At 48.3% G+C, this 14,908-nt stretch overlaps 1 protein-coding gene across 1 annotated transcript in view; it reads left to right on the forward strand.

Moving 5' to 3' along the window:
• LOC122388249 (protein sidekick-1-like) overlaps positions 1 to 14,908 on the forward strand; it is a 46,039-nt gene that overhangs the window by 6,249 nt on the left and 24,882 nt on the right. The window contains exons 2-4 of the mRNA XM_043379146.1: positions 2,504 to 2,574; positions 9,995 to 10,140; positions 14,480 to 14,641. Of these exons, the coding sequence (XP_043235081.1) occupies positions 2,511 to 2,574; positions 9,995 to 10,140; positions 14,480 to 14,641 (372 nt within the window). The 5' untranslated portion in view covers positions 2,504 to 2,510. The remainder of the gene's footprint in view (positions 1 to 2,503; positions 2,575 to 9,994; positions 10,141 to 14,479; positions 14,642 to 14,908) is intronic.

Genomic DNA, 14,908 nt, shown 5'->3' on the forward strand with positions numbered 1-14,908 from the left:
GCATGTGATTTCTATAACCCGGGTGAAATTAGCTGATTCATATGCATATAAGGTATGTAATCAATGCGTCCTATTGCAAGAGTTGAGTTTGACATAATTCAAAGCAAATTCAGGTACCCATAGGTTACGCAGAAAACTATACGATACTCGTAAGACCCTATTCACAAAAACAACCGCAGGTCACTTCCCGTTTCATAATGAAAAGCGCCAGACGCACTTGATCATTTTTCGGTGCGAGGGCCTATGAGCACACTAAGCCTTACAGCAAAACCTTTTTCATTCTCTTTTGACTCCACCATGCCATTCAGCACTGCCGTCATCAGGTAATGTATTTGCTTGGAGGCCGACTCTCTGGCGCTCAAAGGCGCGGCACAAAACCGTCACGACCGCTCCTAAGTGGGTCGGTCCGCATCGCTAGATCGGTCAGCGCGCCGGCGGCAGAGAACGACGGTCTCTCGGCGGCGCTGTTTTGCGCCGGCCACCGAGCAGCCAATCTATTTCTGAGTGTGTCGCTCCGGCCAGAGAAGGTAATGGTCGCTGGTCTGTCCGGCCGCGCCGCTCGGGGGACAACAGTCCACGCTGCGGGTGTGGCTGCAGACGCAGACGGCACCCGAATTCGTATCTATAGAGCTGGGGAAATGGGGGTTTAGGTAGGGCAGAAAGGGATAGAGGGAGGAGGGAGGTGCGGTATCGCCACGCAGAGGAAAGGAGCTGTACGATGATGTTATCAGGAGCTCAGGTGCGACTGCATGGGGTGTCGCAGTCAGGCAAATAGGCGACAGTGTCGATCATTGAGAGATACACTGCGCAATTTAATAAAGTTAAAGTTTGAAATGGTTCATATATTCCATACTTGCAAAGTTCAGGACGAGTTGAAACGGCTGTTGTGTTTTCTCTTGGGTCATCGAGATCCAGCAAAACAAATGACCGGGGTATATCAATCTAGTGGTGTCCCATCTGGGACGATGGCTGTGCAGCTGTGACCCCGGCCGCTGCCGGGGGGATGGCTGTCTGGAAACTGTCCGGCTAGAAATCCCTATCAGGCAGCTGTGATCAGAATCTTACCTTATTGCTTCGTAAAGCGAGCACTATTGAATATCCAGCATGAAGTTTTTCAACTCAAAGCTGTTGACACTTGACAGTGATATGAATTATTCAGTGTTTGTACTACATAGCTTGAACTACATGTTTCTACAAACATAGCTTGAACGGCCATCACAGCTACACTTCTCGCATGTCAACTTGAATGCGTTTTTGCTCTTATTGCTTCCTTTTGCGCAATGCTACGTTATGTTCAGAAATTGATGACGATTTTTAAACGGCCAAACGTTCGTATACAATCAACATTGGATTAGTGCCTTATTTTTCGCTTTGCAGTCAATCGGTCAAAGTGGTAATAAAGTCCATCTTCCAATCATTTCCACCGCCCCAGCGTCCCCGTGAGGTGACCTGCAGCACCGCACCAGGACCATGAGCCGTCAAACTCGACCAGAAATGACCCGTGCCGGCCCACGGACGCTTCCACGATTTCCTCCAGGGCTTCGATATGCCGCCATCCCGATCAATGTCCTAACTTTCTGTCCCGGGGGCACCCCAGTCCGACTTGAGATCCAGAGAGGAGCTCCCAAACGGACCCTACCGACCGGTGCGCCGCCACTGGCTCCCAAACAGGACACTAGATAATTGGTTGTGTCTATTTGAAACAAGGGCTTAGTGCAGCTAAGACGTTCATTTCGGCACCGTAATCCTCTGCGTTGGTCGGGTGCCAGACAGGGGCTCTCAGCTCCCTGTTGGTGAGCGACTCTTCTCGGCTCCCAGATTAGCGACCTCCAAACAGCTTCGGACCGAATAATTTTCTAAATCTGCCAAACTTTCTGGTCTGCTGCCAGCAGGTGAGATAAATTCCGACGCAGCCCTTTCGTTAGCCAGACTCGTCGTCACACTTTCATGGTCGATTGACGACTCCTCACTCTCAGGGTCACTGGGGAGTAACATCACATGGCGCGTTTTACATTTGGTGAACGCCGAGCCCGACGATCCCCTCAGCGACCCGCATAAAACGCTGCGGCCGGCGACCGCGGCGGCCGGTGCATATTCGGAACCGGAGCGATGGTAGCAAGAGGTCGGCTTTACTGCCGACCGCCGGCTCGTAATTCGTGATATAGTCGTCGACGCCGAGTTAATGGCCCAACTGGCGACGACGGCGCCGGCTTCGGGTCGGCGCGATTGACGGCCCCGCCCCGGGACCAGGTGCACGCGGCGGCACGTGCAGGGGCGTCACACGGGTACAGTCGACGTGCACTGGTCCCACCGCCGCCACCAGGACTCGGCCCGGAACTCTTATCCGCCTGCAGAAACAATGACCCGCTCTAAACGATTACAACCTACTTCACGTATGAAGACCATTTTTGGTCTGTTCTTTGAGCCTGGCAAATTCACCCAAAGTTTGTTCAATCAGCAAAGATATGCCAAAATGTTCACCAGAGTCCATTTTTTCTTGCAGGGTCACAATGAGCTGGCTGCTGACTGTCTGTTTGTCTGCCTCACTCTTCATGGCCGGCGACAGTGAACTCGGTAAGAGTGCCATTTTAATCTTATTTATACCTCCTGTGATATGATGGATGTTTTGAATATGAAAACACAATGCTCCAGTTTTGTGTTTGAAACAAGCGACGTTGTTGAATATGTGATCAATACTTGACTTGCATATAAGCTAAGAGCTTTGTTGCTAATGACTTTACAATTTATTACAGTTTACGATAAGCTTTGACTGCACTGTGTAATGTGCTTGCCGTGACTCAGCATAATGAACAACACTTATTATTCAAAGGTGATACACAACCCTATGTATCACAAGACGCTGAGAGGTGTTCTAGGACTGCATCACAGCAAATAATGTGTTTGCTGTTTACTGGCGCGATTAATGCCTCAATCCGAATTCTCTGTAGCGTGAACGTTTCGAATGCGCTTCTGCCACTTCACTGGTTGGTTCGGATATAGTCCCGAAACGCCAGAGGACACAGCACTTGTAACTTACATAGCTCCCACGGCTGTTATTGGTGAGCCGAGAGCGCCGAGGAATCAGTGAGCTTTATCGCAGCTCGCAGGAGCAGGTTTGGCACTTACGAAATCCCGGTCACCGGACTGCTTTTCGAATGTTGCGCAGCTTTCTTTCGTTCAAGTATTTGTGTGTGCAGCAAAGATAAGAATGAGGGGCACCTTTAGCTTTCTTAGGAGATTTGATACTACCTTTTCACACATTGAATCGATGTTTAACTGTTGGTTCCAGAAATGTGTGCATCTTTTTGTAGCAACAGTATTTCAGACAAGCAATTACTAAAAGACACAGCAAGATGCCAAAATCACTAACGAGCAAAGACTTACGATTTGCAGCGCATACCTTTGTTAGATATGAAGCAATGGCCTACAGAATGCAAGCTTATAGCGTAGAATTATGAAAAGATGGCTCAAAATGTCCAACTTTTGCAAGCTCAATGTGGCAGGGGGATAATTCATTGAACGTTTAAGCTGCTCAATTATAGGATGGTTGAGAGGGTCTGAAAGTCTCAAGCGATAACTGTCGTTGTTAAGCATCAACATAACTATATTGTATGGCCAATGACCACCATTAAATTATAGGTGCACTCTTGCTGGGGCCTGGGGGACAGGCTGATATAGTGTTGCAAAGGGGACTCGGGTGTTGGAAAACATGTCATAATGATATATGTATGTAGATGCTGAGAGTCGATAATCACGAATAAAGCCAAATCTTTAAATTCAGTTCAGTTCATTTCAGCATGTATGGTAACAAGGACAAGAGCAGCATCGGAGAAAAATCGCGGATTGGCGTAAAAACAAGATAAGTATATTCACTTGTGCAGAACATTAATGAATGATATTACACTTCCAAATAAAGTGAAGTGCTGTAAGCAGTTTTTGGATGTTGTCATGTCATCGTATAATGTTAATTATGGTGGGTGCAATTAGCTTAACCCGCGCCCTGCTGGGGGGGGGTGTTTGAACACCCCCCCCTGTGGTTTTTCGCGAATATCTCAAAAACGGCGGCGCGGAGCGCCGCCGTTTTTGGTACACCTTATCATACATCAATTCTACACATGTTGTGAAAATTTCAGACCAAGGTCATTCAAGGTCAGGTCACCAGGTCACTCGAAGTGACCTCACCTCATAAAAAGTTTCAATGTCTGTCATAGCTACACCGAGTGACCGATCGCTTTGAAACTTTCAGCGATTGCTAAGAGCATTAGCATGTACAAAATGTATATCTCAGAATTTTGATATCGATGACCTAAGGTCAGGTCAATTTTGCGACCTCACCATTATAAGTCAATGGAAGAAAATTGAAATGCGCCTGTTTTGGACGAAAGACATTATAAACACTCCCAAACACTGAATTACAAGTGGTTTAGACACACTGAACATGAAAATGGTGTCTGTGACCCCTGTTTATGCCCTGAGGTCATCTTAGGTCACGAATGGTATCTAACAGTTTTTCGCAAATAACTTTTGATAGAGGCATGCTAGAGCGATGAAAACGCCTTAGATGTGTTCAGCTCGACGATACGGATCGACTGATATGCAACATGACCCTTTCCGGTCAGGTCATGACCTTGACCTGAGGTCAAATTTTCAAGTTGACCTTTCAAGGTCAAATTATAGTTCGTTCGATGCGTCTTGACGAGAGGAACACGATGCCGGTAAAAGTAAGCTCGTACAATGCTTGGGTCAAAAGTTATTGCAGAAAAACTGTTTCCGAAAAAATCGGCTATTTTTGCAGTTTTTGCCCCCTGCAGGCAAAACCGTTGACGTTAGGTCAAATCTGAGAAAATTACTCAGAAAGGGCGTTAATAGGGCTATCGAATGCGCTTTTCCGCGGCGCTGTAGCTCTATTGGTTCCCGAGTTATGCGTTGGCTTCTTGGAAATGTTCGACATTCGACCTGGAAATCGGCGAAAATTTGCCTTCAATGACCTCTGGTGACCTGACCTTTGACCTGACCAAAAAATTGACCGAAGTGATTTCCTCATTATTTTTGACGCTCTTTCGAACGCCGCCTTCCGCGTATCGCTACGTGGCCCAGGAGCCGAGTTAGAAGGGGGGTGTTCAAACACCCCCCCCCCCCCAGCAGGGCGTGGAAATCCAGGACCCCCAGCCGGGCGCGGGTTAACGTAGTGATGTTCAAAAGATCGCTAGCCATTTATTCAGTTACATGCCAATAGCTTAACAATAGGATACAAAAGACATTCACATCTTCATTTCATGCTTCATTCCTTGACAATACCTTCCAACTGGTGTTCTTTTCATTTCGTTTTACACCTTGTAACATGAAAATACTGCATCTTTTTTTCTGGGAGCAGCGCTTTTCAAAGCGTATAACGGCGCTGGCTCAGAGCTGATGGCTTGTGCTTGGTTACCTGGAGCGTAGGCTGTACCGGAGTACAGTTGTGTATTGCGACACAGTCTAACCTCTGACGACCGCCACAAACGAAACTTCTCGCTACAGCTTCGGTGCTGCACACTACGCAGTACACATTTATTTTTTGGGATAAATTTGGAATGCTAAAGAAGTAACAGTACTGAAGGTTTTTTTAAAGGGAATACGTCAAATGAAAATATTGTCATTTATCATCGCGTATAAAAGCAACAGAGGTGATTCTGATGCTGACGTAGCATCTGCTAGCCGCTGCTCAAAATGAATTTAGGCAAACATGACCTTGAGAGGCCGGAGAATCGAGAAAATATAGCTACGTAACCTTAACATCCATTTCTATCCAGTATCCACTCTCATGCGTCCCCAGCCAAGTCATCACTACAGCGCCTTCAGAAGCCCCACGACACCCCAGTTGCGTGGGTATAGTGCGGTCGGCTGTCCGATACGGTCCCTCAGTTGCGTGGGTTTTGGCCGGCTGTCCGATACGATCCGCGCCAAGTGCGGCCGGCTGGGCGAGAGCGGCACTGTCAGTAGGCTGTAAAGCCAAACCCCGAGCTGTCACAACTCCACTGCTGCCCCGATAAGCCGGCTGCAACAGCTCGTCTCTCTCGTCCCGCGCCGACCACGTCAGTCAGTCTGGCAAGGACCGAGACAAAATGACCCGGCCGTGGCGTTCGTCTCTGACCTGCTCAGAGACCTGCCCCCTCCCACCCGGAGACAACACCGTCTGGGAGCGTGTGTTATTGAACGCGCCGTTCCATCGGGCCCGGATTGCGGCCGTTTGATTGGTGACCGTGTCGGGAGGCGGCGATAGCGTCCAACGGATCGGCCAGCTGCGACCGCGGCGACCCGTCTCCGGGCCGCGCCGCTATATGGGCCCGCTCCGATATATAGCTGCTGACCGGCAGACATCAGGCGATGACGGAACTGAGCCGGCCGCCTCAGCACTTCGCCAGGGCTGTTAATTTTTATGTAAATCATGGCTTAATACTGAAGTGAAATGGTCTCAGTTATTTTAAATTATGGCGATAAATTATCAGAAATACATGACAGATAATCGCTATTCGACTTGGATGTAGAATAATGCGTTCTTTAATCACTGATCACTTGCATTCTTGCACACAACGCGTCATCACATGAAGAAATTCACCACATCCTCGTTCGGTCAAACCCACCGTCAAAGGCGCTATGAGCAGCTCTATCCCAGTGAGTCGCGGTCGATGGGAGACCATCCATACGTTTCTAGTTCATCAGACCGCGGCCAGTCAAACGAATGACTGTTGCTCGCCGGTCATTCAGCGAATGTCCGCCGCGACTGACTGCATCATCAGCCAAATTTGAGGGACGTGAGCTGACTCTGTAGGCGCGGAGTTAGGTGGAAAGTGGCGGCCATTGGCATGTGACGGTTTTGTGGGTGGCGGTGGAAGGGAAACGTGGATGTATTTTTTAGTGATACTTTTCCATTGCGGTGATGTAATCAAATTAAATTATTTGTGTTTTACACAGTTGACTGATCTAACTGATATGACAGGTCAAGATGTGAATGTCGTAGACGGTGAAGGGCTTACATTGTTATGTAAGTCCATCATCTTTTATTCTCCGTTTCTCTGCTTGGGAAATGTGGGGAATGGAAATGGAATATAAAGAGAAATGGGAAATATCCTATGTTGTAACTTCATTAGTTGGAACTTGGCAGACTTAAGAAGCAAAAACGGGATGCGCACAACGAATGAATTGTGAATCTTTGTAAATACAGAAAAATAAAAACGTTTTGCTGAGCTCGTGTAACTGGCATTCGCCTATGGGCCGCAATAAGTCTATTGCATGCTTAGGTGTCGTTGATTTTGCCATTAATTAGGAAGCGCTTCATTTTGCGGAAAACATGGTTATTAGGCTGCAACGTTGCTGGTTGCATTGATGCTGATCACAATGCACATTTGACAATGTTAGCATTCAAAGCACTCTAGAGAAATAATTAATTCAAATATAGGCAGACCTTTCCTTTAATTAGTAGGCCAAAGCGGTTATAACACCGCAGCTGTGGCTTGGTATAAACAATGTGGGAAGCCAATAACGGTGTTCATTACTTACAGACGCCGCATGATTCTGGCTAGCATAGCTAGGTACCCAACGCCAGAATATTTTACCTGCAGGCATTTTCTCTAGCCCTCGCCCGCACATCCCATTTTCCCATCCTAGAACGCACATGGGGGGGGGGGGGGTTGCCACCCCCCCCCGCGGCATTTCGTTCCTGTTGGAGATAGAGCTTAGCGGTAAAGACCAAAAAGATTCTTTGGGAAGAGACGAACCCAATGATACCCAGTTTTACCTTCTCAGGTCAGTCATTGACCTTCCAGGTCAGGTCAAACTAAAAAATGTTGCTGTTTTGGGTCACCGTTGGATATCAAGTGCGCTGTTTATCATATACCGATGACGATGCCGTTTTCTGGTGCCAAGCCAGCTAGAACCTCTTTGTCACACTACGCGACCAGGTTTTTGCTGCTGAGGTCATTTCAGGTCAAGTTAGGTCAAGGTCAATTATATGTGTTTGTATGTCTGTGTGTGTCTGTGTGTATACTGATGTGTACACCGATTGTTTATGTGTCCATATTACATGAAATCATGATCTGAGAAGCTTTTACCAAAAATGCAGTCAAAAAACTTCACAAAAAGTAAATTCCGCTTGCCTAAAACGCAATTATCTTAGATGACCTAGGTTGACCTTGACCTTGACCTTGACATCTGTACATCGTCGAACAACATGTTCCATGATAGGTGGGAGGTAAGACTGGCCAAAAAGGCCGAAATCAAGGTGTCAAAAGCTCACAAGGCCCATAGCCAACGCAAGATGTTGAGAATTGACCATTTGGGTCATGACATGACCTCAAAAACAAGGTCATATCTCCGAAACCACAAACCACAGAAACTTGACATTTTCAGTGGAGATCAAGAAAGGATAGAGGAGCAGCTATACAAAAAATCAGCCTTCTAGCTCTAAAAATGTTGAGTGCAGAGCAGAAAGACTACCTGGGGGGGGTGGCAACCCCCCCCCCATGTGCGGGCGAGGGCTAGTCAGCCAAAAGCTGCTCGGTAAAAGTTTCACAAAAACTGCCTAAATTCGCCCGTCTCCGAGTCTGACCCAACGAGTCGAGCGGAGTGTTCCGATTGGCCCCCGGCTGACAAGACAGCTCTGTGACCAACCTGTTTACATTGGCGGAACACCGCCGATCGTGTCAACACACCACCGTCTCCTCACTTATCGCTGTTTTTCCTCCTCGATCCCGCCATTCTCCGGTGAGACCGTGCAGAGTGGCGTGCCCTTCTATCGACTTTCGGCCGTCCCCGGGGCGGTCATTATTAGTGGAGCGAGCCGTCGGGCCCAGGGGAAGGGTAGTTCAGCTGCATGGCGGCGGCGCGTGTGTGAAACGAGACGGAAACGGCGCGGTGGCGGCGGGCGGCGCGGGAAGGGAGGGGTGGCGGGGCCAGTAGTGGAGGGCAATCTAGCGAAAGGGTGCCATCGCTCTATCAACGACGTCCACACTCGCCGCCGGTTATGGAGGCGGACGCTGATGGGATACGGGAGGCGCGGCTCGATCGGTGGGACGGGCTTATGTGTCGTCCACCGCCCACCGTCTTTTATCTGCTGCACACTGTCCACCAGTTCATCCTCATCTTTGTATTGTCTTATTTATTTCGTTTCTCCCTATCTCTCGATCGTTTCATTCATTGGGCTGTCGCTCCTCGTGTTCCTGGCTAGCTCGGTAACTACGCTGCTCTCTCTCTCTCTCTCTCTCTCTCTCTCTCTCTCTCTCTCTCTCTCTCTCTCTCTCTCTCTCTCTCTCTCTCTCTCTCTCTCTCTCTCTCTCTCTCTCTCTCTCTCTCTCTCTCTCTCTCACTCTCTCTCTCTCTCTCTCTCTCTCTCTCTCTTTCTATTTATCTCTCTTCTTTTACTCCCTCTCCTCCCGTTCCGGGCTGTTTGTTCCCACTCGGTCACTCTTTATGTGCGTTACTTAGACGCAGTTGATACCTTATTCATGAGCTGAGTAGTTTACGCCTCTGTGAGTCAGACCCCGTCAGCAGAATCAGCGTCCCGGCCGCGCTCAGCGAAGTCCCAGCGGCTCGGACGGAAAATGACACGAAATCTGGATAATTTGTGACACTGTCTCAGCACCATTATTGCGGCTCGGAGGCTGATGAGCGAAAAATGGCCACTAACGGGCGACTCGACACGCCAAAGACCACCGAAATGAAGCGGGATAAGGTTTTTGCTGAGGATTGTGAAAGTACGCAGTGAAAAGCTTACGCTTGGATAAAGCCAGCGGGAAGAGCTGGATGGAAGGAAACGAACGTGTTTGGTGGTAAAACAAGACACGCAGATTTTTGAAACAGCAGCGTAAAAAGGTTACGGATATTGTGTGCAACACGAATTTTAAATATTTTACATCATTGTGTGCCGGGTGCCCTGCTAAGAAGAGAAATTGAATGTTACCCTTCTGACCCAGGCCGCTGTCTCAGCCTATCCACCCTCTCTCTCCGTGTGTTCCAGGTCATTCTCACGGGTACGGGGTGTACCACCACCACGCGCACTACTCGTACGAGCCGATACCGGGCGGCAACAACTACAACACGACCGTGTTGGAGGGCGACGAGGCGGTGCTCAGGTGTCGGCTGAAGGAGCCCGCCGGCAGGAAGGTGAGACCATCCGACCGGGAGGATGATGGTTAAAGTCAAAGTCAAAGTTTGAGGACAGTAATTTCTCCATACTCAATGCACGTAATAGCCACTAGTTACATGTTGCGGATGTGTCTCTCGATATAAAGTAAATAAAATTAAGGTACTTATGTCGCAATGGTACAGTCAATGCCATAAACACCGGTATGAGTCCTATCTTTATATTTTCATAGGTCTACCAGTGATTAAACTAAATAGTAATGTAATGCAAATGCATGCAATGATTAATACCAAGGCACATAAATGGAGAGTCTCCGCTTAATCAAGCTGCATCACGATAGCTAGGTTTGATGCACTTAATGGTACTTTAATTAGAATCAGGCAGTCATGCCGCAGGACGTCACTTACATCAGAATGAATTTAAGTAGCATGCGCAACTTTTGCAGAGTTGTGTACAGCAAAGCCGCATGAGGCGGCTGGAAACCATCAAATTCACAGCGTCTGAATCTTACATGAGTATTGATCGGGATTAAAAATATGGTCGCATACTGTTTCGAATTTCGATAGTGTGATTTCCAGCATCAATCAATAAATGCCAACCTCATCACTCAAATGGTCAACAGTACTTTACACCTCCCACAAAACCGCGATCGTCCTGTTGATTTCAAAGTTGCAGCGAGACACAGCAAACTATCAGACCACAGCGCAATGAAAGCTTGACGACAGCGACGTTCAATTTATTCATTGGAAAGCCGCTACACAATTTACTGAAGCGGTACACCAATATCATTTGGTTGCCGCGACCTCCGTGTGCCGAATGTGCCTCCCTAGGGGAAGGCGACTTCCGGACGGTCGATTGCACGAAGTACACGAGTCCAATGCAGGGCTTCAGGAATCCAGGAAAGATACTTTTGTGCATACGGAATTCCGAAATGTCGGAAGCTCTGAATCCGGTCGTCTGTCCGTTGGTTACCGGAGTTTGGCACAGCACGACACCCAGGAGTGATGCACGCGCTGCCCCTCTGACCGCTGCCAATGTTCCGGTCAGTGGGTGCTGCCGGAACAGTGACCGCGGGCCGGCCCTGGCCGTCACCGACCGATGTACCGACCAATCTGACGCCACCATAGCCGGTGTCCCTGGCTCCGCCGCCGCGCTGGCCCGCTGGTGGCTGCCGGTGCCCGCCCTAACGCCGTGTCATTGGACGCCAAACGACTTCTAAATGTCCTAATCCTACAGCTGGGGATGGATGGCCCTCGCGGGTGAGCGAACCCTATTGGAATGTCCACCACGGGGTCAACGGCTTTGTTATATGTGAGCCAGATAAAGCTTACGTTTGCGACAGTATCCAGGAAACATAGGCATTTGAAATATTTAGAGTTCAGATAGGTCAGGGTAAACGCTCATGATAGCTCATGCTGATCGAAGCCAGAGGCTACAAGAGGCACTGATCAAAACTCATGTCAATCACTTTAGTCAAAGTTCGCTGTTATTGTGATGAATACGACTCTTAAAGATCAGCCTAACATGGCCAACACATTGTGGCTTAGTTCAAAAGGGATGGAAGGTCATTAGGATTAAACAGAATGCCAACAGCAATTCTGAATGTGTGTTAGCTAAACTTAATGAAGTGGTATTCATTGCTTGAATAATAAACAGTTTCACGAACTGAGAGTCTCAGGTAGCCAGAAAACGCGATATTTTGATTGAAATGATTGCGACGGACTTCTACATGCACAAATTACTACATCCCGTCAGAATGGAGAGTAATTGCACGCTATTTGTTGATAAGCTTTACAATTATATCTTAAGAAGATAACTTATTGCTGTTTTCATTCGTATTGCAATGCTAGGGTGGAGATGTCCATAGCAGGGCCAAGCGTTAGCACGACAACCTCACCACAACCTGCAACAGTCAAAGTTTACATTACCCAAGTCCCGACATTACCCGTTCCACACCACGGTATGAAATTTGTCTGACAGTTTAATAAGAGCCGAGTGGGCTGTGACACGTTCATCTCAGCTTAGTGCGCTCCCCTTAATTTGCGTGGCAAGTTTAAAACCATCCTAAAAACGGAATCACTTGCATCTCATTACCATTCACGGGCTCTAGAAGATTTTAACGATTCGTTTAACGCTGTGGTCTTAATAAAATACCTCAACAACAGAAAAACATGATAAGTTTAAAGTTATATTTTCTCATCTTCAGTAACAACTGTGTAGCAATAAAATACAGAAAGATGGCTTTCTGCGTTTCGAAAGGCGTCGTCTTATGTCAACATCACCCGGCAAGTCGTCCAAACATTCATCTCGTCACTTCTCCAAACAGCGGCCATATTGACGCACCGGTGATCATTCTGGCGCACCTGTGGATAAAGGCGACGCCATCAAAGTCAGCGAAGTGGTGTGTCCACCATCAAATAAAACGAGTTTGTGCCGAGTCACCTCAGTCTGCAGTCAGTCGTCACTGGTTCTGCTGACTGTGACTGTTGACTGTTCTGTTGACTGCGGCCTCTTACCTATTACATTCTCTCCGCCGGGAGCTGTGCATTGTGTACCCTCTGGTGACCTGACCTTTCGAGATCAGCTGCGACACACAGGCCGCGGGCCGCTGAGGTCACCGAATAGCATACCACTGCGGTGTGACCTCGGCAGCGAGGCAGGCTGACCACAATAACCTCGACCCAGAGCCTATAGCAACACATAATGGGCTAATGTAATTCATTAGCACAGGAGTATTACGGTGCCGGCTGCAATCATCCGAATTGGCTGGGGACACACAGATAAAGAGCGAGAGGGAGAGAGAGAGAGAGAGAGAGAGAGAGAGAGAGAGAGAGAGAGAGAGAGAGAGAGAGAGAGAGAGAGAGAGGGAAGAGGGATATCCCTAAATTCTTTGAAACTCATTTATTATCTGTTTGTGCTTCGGAGCGTTGCTTATGTCTCGCAAGTTTTATAATGAGCAATGTTTGCTCATTAAAATTTAAGTGAAGCCAACTTATCAGCATGTGCGCTGTTGACTGTGAAATGAAGTTAGTCGCTGTGATATTTTCCGTTGCTGTTAATTCAAAATTGTAGCACGGAGGTCACATGGCCTTCCTGATGTCCTTGTTTAGATATGCAAACACATGTCAATAAGTAATTAAGGATATGAAACATTTCACGGCACAACTTTTTGAGATTGACCTTAGTCGGAATAAGAATGTTTTCGGGTTGAAGCAATTAAGCTGTATGTAGTTTTGGCAAAACTATGCGTACCTCAATCCCTCAAGCAACTATGTATGTAACAGTTGTGGTACGAAGACAGTTCACCTATCCGTGCTTCTATCCTCAAGATACTGAAATCCTTCTCCTCCAAGCCGCAACCCCCCTCCGGGCTGGACAGGCAACTTTATCTCATGCGGGCTGCTCCCTTGGAGCGGCACCGCTGCTCCTGAGGGAGCGCACCCCGTAGCCGGTTGCAGTGAGTGCCTTGGGGCTGGGTGGCCTGTCCTCTGGATGGGCTCAGCCCCGGCGACTCACTAGGGTGCCTGCCCAGACCAATGTCTCCCCCTAATTCCTATCATCCTTCCGGCTCTGCAATGGTCTTGTCGACCGAAAGGGCCTAACCCAACAAAACAACAAACAAACAAAGAAGACAGTTACCCAAAGTTGAGGTCGATGCATTTTTGCATCACGGAACCGCAGCCAATCTGCAGATCAATATTACTAGCACCCCTGACGAACGCACCACAACTGGATTGGATTTGGGCCCCAAGGGTGCACTTTCAGTGGTTTGAATCAGCCAGAAACCCCAAACAGGAGGCGAGGTACCGATTGTCTGTTCGGTATGCCACCAGCTCGCGTGTCGACGTGGCAATGTTGAGGACAGAGGATATGTTTCACTGACATTCCCTTATGATGTCATCAACCAGAATTACTTGTATTTTTGTCCACCACGGGCAAATATCCATATGGCAGTCAACATGTACTGGATTTCACTCTTTCATCTATTATTTCTGTTACGCAAACATTACCTTTGCGACCTAAGGTCTTATTACAGAAGCTATTTGCCGCGCTCATACAGATAAGGAATGTGTAAGACTTTGCTTATGGATCATCACTTAATTATTAATGTGAAGAAATGCTACTGAAAGCCTCATTTACCAGCATCCTTAAACAGCAATCGGGCTGAGGGTGCTCTTGTCGTTCTAGCAAGAGGCAAGACTGTTCTTTACATGTAGCAATTTAGACTCTTCGGTGGCTGTGGTCGAGAATAAAGCTAGGCAGCATTTTAGATCAATCAAAAATGTCTCAAATAATTACTCATAAGCGTCTTAACCGCGAACAAACGTTGAACATCGCACACCTTTACTGTCATTTCAGATCACCTGGCTGCGTCGGCGCGACTGGCACATTTTGTCGTCCAACCTGCAGCTCTACATCCAGGACGAGAGGTTCCAGGTGACCCACCCAGGCGGCTCGGACGAGTGGAACATGCACATCAAACCGGTCCAGTACTCGGACGCCGGCAGCTACGAGTGTCAGGTCAGTGTTCAGGGCGTCCCTCAGAGTCCGAATGGTCAAAGTTTGGAAGATCTGTGTGGGGTTAAACGATAGGCTACACCTAAAACATGGGGACGTTCAGGTATAGAAGAAAAGAGCGCAGGGAGGGAGAGCAGCCACGGGCTCCGACCGACAGCAGGGTCCCGGAGCGGCCCTAAAGCCGGCCGCTCGAGGTCAGGTCGGGTCGTTGCCAGGGGGAATGGCTGGCTGCGGGTCGTTGACTCGGTGACAATGCCAACACCCGAGCGG

The sequence above is a fragment of the Amphibalanus amphitrite genome, unplaced genomic scaffold (genome assembly GCF_019059575.1).
Source record: "Amphibalanus amphitrite isolate SeventyFive unplaced genomic scaffold, NRLGWU_Aamphi_draft 000315F_arrow, whole genome shotgun sequence".
NCBI classification, from domain to species: domain Eukaryota; kingdom Metazoa; phylum Arthropoda; class Thecostraca; order Balanomorpha; family Balanidae; genus Amphibalanus; species Amphibalanus amphitrite.